The sequence below is a fragment of the Drosophila grimshawi genome, unplaced genomic scaffold (genome assembly GCF_018153295.1).
Source record: "Drosophila grimshawi isolate 15287-2541.00 unplaced genomic scaffold, ASM1815329v1 contig_44, whole genome shotgun sequence".
NCBI lineage: Eukaryota > Metazoa > Arthropoda > Insecta > Diptera > Drosophilidae > Drosophila > Drosophila grimshawi.
In genome coordinates this window covers 15,310,465-15,320,503 of record NW_025063240.1, presented here as the reverse complement: position 1 = coordinate 15,320,503, position 10,039 = coordinate 15,310,465, and the positions used below count along the sequence as shown (strand labels likewise).

The 10,039-nt window shown below is 41.7% G+C and overlaps 1 protein-coding gene across 1 annotated transcript; it reads left to right on the top strand.

Annotated features, from left to right (window-relative positions):
• The first annotated feature begins 3,775 nt into the window (after nucleotides 1-3,775).
• LOC6557491 lies at nucleotides 3,776-4,956 on the top strand. The gene has a single exon (XM_032742445.1). The coding sequence runs from the start codon at nucleotides 4,077-4,079 to the stop codon at nucleotides 4,923-4,925; it is 849 nt and encodes a 282-aa protein (XP_032598336.1). The 5' UTR covers nucleotides 3,776-4,076; the 3' UTR covers nucleotides 4,926-4,956.
• The last annotated feature ends 5,083 nt before the right edge of the window (nucleotides 4,957-10,039 follow it).

The following is a 10,039-nucleotide window of genomic DNA, read 5'->3' as shown; positions in this document are numbered from 1 at the left end:
AAGTTTCGTAGTTTTTTGACCAGCAGCGTTTTTAAGTGCGGATATTTTATGAATTTTATACGCTGCTTGACCTGCCAGCATCATGCCAGTGCAAATACCCTAACTACCAAGCACCACCACACCACTGCAAACCGCACCCACCTCCACCTCCAGTACAGTCCGCTGGCTTGTGTCTCTTTATCGTTGGCCCAAAATGTGCTCCACTTACTGTTATTGTGTTTGCTTTGGGCTTCCGCTGCTGCTGCTGCTGCTGCTGCTATTGCTGCCACATCTTGTCGCAACTCTTGTTGCTGCTTCGGTTATTTTCTGGTCATTGTGCGGCTTGTTTACGCAGTGGGCGTGCCTGTATCGTCATGCCACACCAACAACCCAACCGCCCAACCGCCTAACCACCCATCCATTTTGTAAGCCCTGTTGGCTGCCTGCCTCGCTGCCTGCCTCACTGCCTAAGGCACTGCTCTGGCCCAAGTTAGTGACACTCAATTTAAATTTATGCCGGTTTATAATCATTGCCTGCCTGTCATAAAGCCGTGAGATTCTCCCTCTCCCTCTCTCTCTCTCTCTCTTTCTCTACTGCTGCTGCTTCTTCATATTTTTATTTATTTTTTTTTTGCTGAGAGTTGCTGCTGCTGCCCGTTTTTTGGGAGGCCTTTATATAAATTGTGTAAACTGTTTAGCAGTTTACTGTTTGAAAGCCCGGGCTGCTCAATTAAATGATAATAAGGCATTATATCAGCGGCTTATAGCACAGCACCTGATGAGCCACATTTCATCTCTCTCTCTCGCTCTCTGCTCTCTTTCTCTGTGTCTCCCTCTCTCTGTGTCTCTCTTGTGCTTATAAATAGACGACTTTTGCCATAATATATCCTGGCTACGCCTGTTTGCTCCTGTCTACGTGTATTTGTGTGTTCAGGTGTTGATTTCAGTTGACAAACGATGCGTAGTTTGCAGTTTCTCCAGCCATGATTAGTCCAAAACTTTCCCAACAAAACCATTAGAAACTTACTTCAAAACTTAACTCTTGCATTTCAGTGCAAAAGTTGCATCAACTGCACAATTTTGTTATTTAATTCTCAACATTCAATTTCAGTTTTTGTTTCTTTCTTTCTTTTGTTGTAAATTTTGCACAACATTAAATTGCAGTTTTTGGCAAGTTTTGTTAATCAGGAACATATATATATATATATATATATATGAACTCTACGGGTTCGGCGATGCTTTACCTATTTATACACATATTATTTGATTGAAATAATTACAAATTATAAATCATAGATATGATATTTCAAATACAATTTAATCAGGAATATGGATGCAAATGCTCAGCATTCTCAATTTGATTAATTATATGTCAAAAGTTGCCGCAAGTTGTTGCAAGTTGTTGTTGAAGTGACGCTGCACTTGCGAACAGCTGAAGTTTAATTATTAACCAATGATTAAGTCACATTACTCATTCTCGTCCTTAATTATAATAATGTGAGACTTGTGCAAGGACTTAAGTGAATTCTGCTTTAAATCAATGCCACACACACCCACACACACACACACACACACACACATATACACACATACACACATACACACACACACAGACACACACAAACACAGTCATATTTTAATCCTCGCTGCGGGCTAACAAACATTCAACCCTTTTTGCTCTCACAAGCTCCAACAGCCTTCAGCTTGAAACCCCAACCATTCCGTCCCAACCCCTTGCCACCCCCTACTGCCCCCCTCCCGATACCCACACACTTTAAATTGCGGCCATTTGGCCACTCAACGTTTAATGAGCAACAAATGTAATTTATTTATGGCGTTCACTGTTGAGGCCTTTGCCTCAGTCTCAGCCCGCAAAATGCTTCAAGTTTTCAGCACAATTACCATAAGCACACACACACACACACACACACAGACACACACACACAGACACACACACACAGACACATGTGCAGTGAGGGAGATAGATGGTACAAGAGAATGCTGTGTAAATCGCTGGCCACTTTTAGCTGACCGTTTTCTCAATTGCGTTAAGACCCTGCCACAGTCCATTTCTCTCTCTCTCTCTCCCGCTCTCTCTCTCTCTCTCTCTGTCTCTCTCTCTCTGTCTATCTCTTTGTCTATTTGTGTATGTAAAGTGTTGATATTTATGGATCATTTGCATATGTGTGCCAATGCTGAAGGCAGCCAGCCAGGCAGTCAGTCAAGCAGCTTCTTTCCTGCCACGCTTGGCCAGCAACAACAACAATGGGGCAAAAAATGCTAACTGGCGAGACAGTAAAGCATTTGCTGCCACTTCCGCACAAAAATCCAGCCAGTAGCAGCTTCCAGCAGCAGCAGCAGGAGCTGAAGCTGGCTAGAATGCTGGATCTATGAAGCTGCTTTTGAAAGTTGTCCAGTTGCGGTAAACATAAATTCTCGTTGACACGTTAATATTGTTCCCTTTTGGTTTTGTTGCTGTTGTTGTTGTTGTTATTGTTGTTGTTGTGTGTGTGTGTGTGTGTGTGTGGTCCAGGCGCACATTACAGCTGCTGTTGCTGCAGTCATCTACCGCTGCTGCTGCTGTTTTGCTGAAAATGTCCAACAAAAGCTTAAAAACATTTAAAAGGGATTTATAGACATTTTGGGAATATGCCAGACAGCTGGACAGGACAGACTGAACAACAACAGCAACTGTGGACCAAGCCACGTATACGAGCCAGCCACAAAAGTCATTAAGCCACAGTGTGAGCAAGAGGGCGAGAGAGAAAGACAGACAGAGAGTGAGAGAGAGAGAGAGAGAGGCGGAGTGAAGAAGTGGCCGAAAACAATAACAATTCTCGAGCTCAAATCTAATTCATGATTTCATTACCAAAAGGGGCGCGCCCATTTGCCAAGTTCTTAAGAGTAGTAGCCCAAGAAAATCATTTCCTGTTTAGCACTCAATGCTACTGCTGCTGCTCCCCATAACCTCTTACCTCTGCCTCTTCTCCAACGCCCCCCGCCCCCCTGTCCCCCTGTCACGCTGCCTCTTTTGTAGCACACTAAGACCGTAATTGTCTTTGGGCCTTTTTTACGGGCCAGTGATAACAACTGAAAGTGTCACTATCGACAAAATGAAAAGCCATTAAAGGAAATTACCCCGACTTTGACATTGGAGTGTGCCTGAGCATTAAATAGCACATTTTGTAAACGCCCATGAAGTCCTCGAATGTCCTGCTAATCACATTTGCTGCTCGCAGCACAAACGAGCATTGCTCATACGCCTCAAAATTGAATTGGCTTTTGAGGCTGGCCAAAAGCATTTGCCGCAAACAACATCAGCTAAGAGCCGAAGACTCGAAGGTAATCACTTCATAATACTCTGTGATCAATGATCAAATTATATGCCATAAAATACCCTTATATATATTATATATATTTATTTGTATTTAATCTAGACAATTTCTAAGATGGATAAATGGTGGATAAAGTCTTTTCAGAGCCATAACTTTGTCAATAGTCACCAGATTTTCAAAAACCAAGACTTTTTGAACGTTGTTTGATCTTTAACATAATTCTAAATATAAAGTTGGGAACGTGTTTCTTGTGCAATATCCCAAAAAAATCGACTTAAAGTCAAAAGTTGTTGCAACCATAACTTTGTCAAAACTGACTTGATTTTCAAAAACCACAACTTTTTGATAATGGATACTTTTCAATTTCTAAATTTCAATTTCGTTTCTAGAATCATGCAAAAATGATATATTTAAAAATTATCTTGGGAATGGCTGTAATTTTCTCATAACTATAGCTTCGGCCAAACTGAACAGATTTGCCAAATCCAGGACTTAGAAAAATTTATATGTAAATATAAGCTGAACTGAACTGAACAGACTATTTAAGCACTACATTTGTGTTGATGGTATAAAATCTTTGTTTTAACATAAGCCTTCCGATTTTGCCGTTGCTCATTTTGAATTTTCCAAGCAATTTGTGGAAAGAAATTGCTTAAATCCAATCAATTTTGTTTGTGACTTGAGTAAAACAAACACAACCCAAAAATTTACCACAGATTTCTCAATCAGCTTTTCATTTCACAATTTTTCGTTAGCCGAGAAATGAATCAAGTTTGGCTGCTCTTTAAAGTGTTGCAAGTGGTACTGGACCTCATCTGCATATCCATTCACATCACTGGCTCATTGCACTTTGCGGAGCCATTGCCTCACAATCTGATCTTTTGTGGCACCTTTAGTAGTTTTTTTCTGCTCTCGGTCATTCGCTGCATTCGACTGATTGGCGGCCAGAGGACTGTGTTGCATCCGGAGTTGATCATCGCCGTCTGCAGCATGCTGTTGCATTTTATCTGCGCCTGGGTGTCCATGCAATACGCGGAGGGTGACTTTCATCTGCAGTTTATGGGACCGAGGGAGGAGCTGGACCATGCTTACTTTGGCTACTGCAAGAAGCAGAGTTTGGCTTGTATTGTAACTGGAGCTGTTTATTTGCTGCAGGCAATACTCGTGCTGGATCTTATTGTCAAGTCGCCACCCAACGAGGACTTGCGGCCCATGTGGCGTGTATCCGATCCGCCCATTAGGGATGCCAAGCTAAACATTATGAATAATGAGGAGCGCGATAAATTGGCAAGGACCACAGCAGATGTTTACTTTTTGGGCAAAAAGGTTGATCATTGGCTTCGCTTGAAATCGCAATGGTTTCGCCAACTAGCTGGCGGCCAGCCACAGATGTCCATGGAAAGGGCAAGGCTGGAACGACCAACTTCCATTGTCATTCTGGGCAGTCCAAGTGATGTCCCTTTGCAAGACAATCCGCATGCAAAAAAAGAGAGCACAGTCTCATTTAATGAACAGAGGACCTCTTTACATGATGGCGAAGGGGTAGAAAAAGAAATTGAATTCGATGAAGATGACAATGATGATGATGATGATAACGATAGCTTAACCTAGAGATAAAGGAATGTCGTGGTTGGAATACATATTTTAATCTGTGTTTGTCTAGATCTGTGCGATTGATTGAATATGCTTGCCCTCCTGGTAAATATGCAATAATATGCAAATGGCAAAAATCGGACTTCTCTTCATATGTCAGTTGGTGTTCGTATCTTCTTTTGGGCTAGAATCTGAACACACACACATCCATGGCTCATAAATACGACAGTGTGTGCAATTTTTATTTGAATTTATGCCTACAATTTCAGCTCTTCTCTCATTCATACAGTAAGTCAGGCATTCTGACATCCAGGCGGGCATTCATAGGCATATTTTATATTTATGGTATGTGGAAGCAGCCTGTATTAACCCTCAGAAATTGCGCTCACATATCCATTTCATGCATTTGTCAACATGACATGAAATTAGAAAAGCGCAAAGCATTTAAACTTGCTCCAATATGCAAATTCAAATGCTCAAAGATATATTTGTTTATATAAATATACACGAGATATGTATATACATTTTTGCATGAATTTTATATTGTGTATGTCTGCGCTTTAATGCCACAAAACGCTGTGATGACTGCATAAAATATTAAAAAATCTAATTTCCAAGTTTTCTTGCTTTTCCAACGCTGGCAAAAAATACCAGGCAGCTACCCGCTTAACCATCTACTCTCGTAATTTGTGTATGGCTTTTAGGAGCAGCAAATGCAAAAATCGCTGGCTGAATGTCTCGGTTCTGTCGGACTGTCAGTTAGTTCAAATCTCATCTGCAGCGCTGACAGTCGCTCTGGGAAAATGAAATAAAAATATGCATGTTAAATAAAATGTCAACGAGAACGCCATTTAAGGGCAGAACCCAATGGCAGGGGGGGCTGCTGCGGGAGCAGGTGCTGGAAATGCGGGGCTGCGTGCTGAAAAGTGAGCAAGATTTATGTCAAGTAAGCCAAAACAGCAACAAAAGGCATTCAAAATTGTTCCTAAACAGAAAATATAATGCAAATAATCACAAAAAGTCGACGACGAGTGGGGGCGGGTTGGAGGAGGAATTGAAACGCGTAGTTCCAAAAGGCTACCTGGGTGTGTTAATCAGTGGTTTTCAGAAGGTCACTGACATCCTAACTGGAATTCGAGCAGCATTCCCAACCTAACCCAATTTGCGTTTGCTCTTCGGTTGAACTTACTTAAGCTTTTAGCAACTTGATTTTTCGCTCGCTCCAACCAATTGTTTTATGCATAAGGCATTTGATGTTTTACTCTTTTGCATTTAGCCAAAAGCGTTAGAAAGCTCATTAGCAGTTGGCCTTTAATTCTGCTGTTGCTGTTGCTGCTGTAAAATCGGGGGAGCTGTGTTTCTGTTTCTTGCAAAAGGTGCTGCTTTAAGCAATCTATTGATTAACAGTTTCCGGCTGGTGGTGTTGCCACATATTCCACAGAAGCCAAAGATTTGAGTGCTCTTTCCCTCTTTCCCTCTCTCTGTCTCTCTCTCGCTCTCTGTCTCTTTCACTGACTGCCTTATTCAGCGTCATCCATCTTTTGTGTGCCAAATGGCACTCGGCAAAAGTTGCTGCAACCACTTCCGGCAGTGCAATGGACTTTTGTGCAACCCTTCAACCAACTCGATTGCATCTTTTGTCTGCATCTGTTCTTCGTGTGTATGTCTGTGTTTGTTGCTTTAATTGAATTGCTGTAAAAACGCGGCACAAATTATTGACTTCTAGTGGCATCCAGCCAGCAAATTTTCTTCTTGCTGCTGCTGCTGCTTCTATTTTCCTTCGCCTTTTTCCCGTCTTTTCTAAGTTTTTTTTTGCTTTTTTTTTTTGTTTTTTTGGTTTGCCAGCCACAAAATTTTCCATAATTTGAGTGGCCTGTAGCCGTAAGGAGTTTGAGCGAGCCAAAAAGCTCCCTAAAGTTCTCCATCAAAAACGTTTAGAATGTTTTTTCCTGTTGCCTGTTGGCATACACATATTTCTTTTTATATGCCCTCCCCTTGTTCTCCACATGCGGCAGCAGTCCCCCATGTCTGCCATATTGCCATGCCACGCATTTTGCTATTGTTCAAGTTTTGGTCGCAACACCCAACGATCCCCCCACCCCTTTATCCCCTCTTATGCCCTAACCTACTTTTTGCTTGCTCAATGTTGGCTTCTTTTCACTGTTTCAGTTGTTGTTGTTGTCGCCGTTGTTGTCGCTGTTGTTGTTATTGTTGTTGTTGCTGCTCCTTTTGACTGGCGCACTCTTATTCTTCGTCATCGTCTTCGTTTTTGACATAAATTTGAAACTTTTCAGTTTTATTGTTGCGGACTCGTTGGCAGTAATGGATTTCAAATAGAGTTACTCATGGGTAAAATGTTTCATACTTTGGGGTATTAGCAAATCTGATAAGTTGACGACGACAATGCGACATTTTCATATTAATATGTGACTCTATACAACAACGATTCGTTCCGTTTCCATTTCGTTTCCATTTCGTTTTGTTTCGTTTGGGTTTTGTTTTGCATTTGCCGCTGTTTCCGCCTTTGCCGTTGCCGCTGCCGTTGCATACTTTTGTGCGCACTAAAAGCCTTAAGTTATTTGTTGCTGCCTTTTGGTCTGCTAATGCACATTTTATTGAAATAAATTCCGTGCTCACTTCAAGTTTGCCTTCGCACTTGGTTGTGGCCCGGCCACTGGCTATAGCTGTGGCAATGGGTCCCTGCGTCTGCCACCTCGCCTCTTCGTGTTTTGTGGCTGCTTTTAGCTGATTTTATGGCCTTAAAAGGCGTCTGCTGCGGTGCTAGCGTTGATTTGCTGCGGTCGGTTCTATATAGAGCCCAGGGGCCAGTTTATAGCTTCGACTTGGCTCCAACAGCTTAAAGACGGCAACACCAACGCACTAAAGTCAGCTAGCCCAATTCCGAAACGCACTTAAAAATGCAAATGATATTTACGTTTTTAGCTTGAGCTTCCACTGCTTCCACTGCTTCTGTTGCTTCTGTTGCTTAAGTGCAAAGTTAAACGACGCCCCAAAGTATGCAGTGCTTGGCGTGCTTGGCCTGCATTTTTAATTACGCACTGCAAATCGGTGCAGATAACAGCTGCTCACTCTTCTTCTTCTACTTCTCCACCTACTTCTACCTCTGCTTCTTGTCTCTTCTTCTTCTTGGTGGCCAAGCTCTGAAACACCAATTCTCATCATTTCGATAACGTTTTATGGACAGACGGATGGGACTTAAAGGATTTGAGGTGCATATCAATCGCAGAGTATTTGAATATTTAACAAGTATCTCAGTTAATTAAGCTTGCCATAATCAATACAGAATATCTTCGAGATACATAATAATGTTTACACTTAAACATTTAAATTCAAAACATGTCACCCAACATTGGCGAAATTGAGGCGGATTAGTTTAATGAACCAGTTCTGATTTGAAACAGAAACAAGTTTCTTATTGCATCAATGTAATAGAATTTGTAGGAAACTTTGCGAAATTAAGAGAAGATAGTAAGAGAAATATTAATGAAGCTGATGATTTGAATATGAAATCCTAGCGATGAGATGAACCTAAAACTATTTTCTAATTGCATTAAAATACCAAATTTATCTGAAATCACATAAGCCGTCGCGTATTATGCAAACAGACAATGGCTCTTCTGAAATTTGGCACAGAATAATAGTTTAGAACAGATTCTCAGATATAGGATACGATAGCTACACCGTCAAACACGTATATGGGCCAAACTTCCGTCGGCCAAAAAACGCGACGTTAGCGCATTTTAATGGCTTTTGTCTTGCCAGCTGCCAGCCTACCTGACTGTCTACCTAACTGCCTGCCTGCCTGGCTGCTCGACTGCCAGCCCGACTGCCAGCCCGACTGCCATACGGAACATGGCGCTTCGTACTTTGCGGTTGGTGCCTGGATGGTTTTCTGCTGCAGTTCAGTGTCAGGCTGGCATTTAATTTCACTCGCTGCGAAAATGTTTTATGTCTTGGGTAAACACTTGCCTCGCCTCATTCGCGCTCAAGTGAATTTTATGCGCCTCACGACATTTTTACAGCTGGTGCTTTGCATTCTGCTTCTCAGTTTTTTGTTGCTGTTGCTGTTTCTGTTGTCGTTGTTGTTGGCAACTTTGGTGAAAGTGAAAGCGTACACAAAAAGGGCAAGAAAAACGGCAACACACAAGTGCAAATTTTATGTGCACATTTCACACCTGCATCAGCATCACGTGGCACACTAACACACACACACACATACACACAAAAGTACACATACACGTGGACGGTAGAGTGCAAAAATTTACTACTTTAAATGTTCGACGGTGTAGGGGGATATCGGGGATATGGCTGCCACCAAAGTGCTACAAAATCACAACACAAAAGAATTCAATCAGCAGTGCTTAGCAGGTAGTCTGACACACACAACTTCACACACACACACATGCACACTCATGTCAGCTATTGCAGCTGCGGTTAACAGGCCAAGCGTAATATAAACTTGAGCTCAAAAGCGAGCAGCATGCAAACCTAAAAGGGAGCAGGAACCAGTAAAATACTGTTGCAAAAGTGTGCTTTGTCTGCATGTGTTGCCTACGTTTGTGTGTGTGAGTGTGATGTGTGTTGGTTTGGTCCATGCGTGGCATTTATTTTTGCATTTTAAGCTTGCCAGTGAACGCTTGTGTTGATGGTGACGTCGTCGCTGGGAAAGCGCAAAACCGGAAACGCACACAAGAAACACACATCAACAAACCCACACACTCAGTTACAGGTGAGTGTGCTGCTTAAGCTGCTGCTCTAAAGGGGCAGCTTTTAAACTTGCCAACAAGGTGGCAACCGCCAACAGTTTCCATTTGTGTTTGCTCAGTGCTCATTGGGTTTTCCACTTTTTCACAGTTTTTGACCATTTATTATTTGCGATTCAACAAAATGGGTATAAATAAGAAAGCCACTTATAAAGCTGAATGAAGTGACTTTTAAACAATTTTGCCAACACTGGCGGGTATTTTATTTATCGAACTACAAACAGAAAAAAAACATAAACAAATTGACATACTGAGATACAAAAGAGTCTTAAAATGTATTATAAAATTAATGTAGTACGTCTAAATATACGAGACAAGTTAATAATTCGCTAAGAATTGTGAACATTT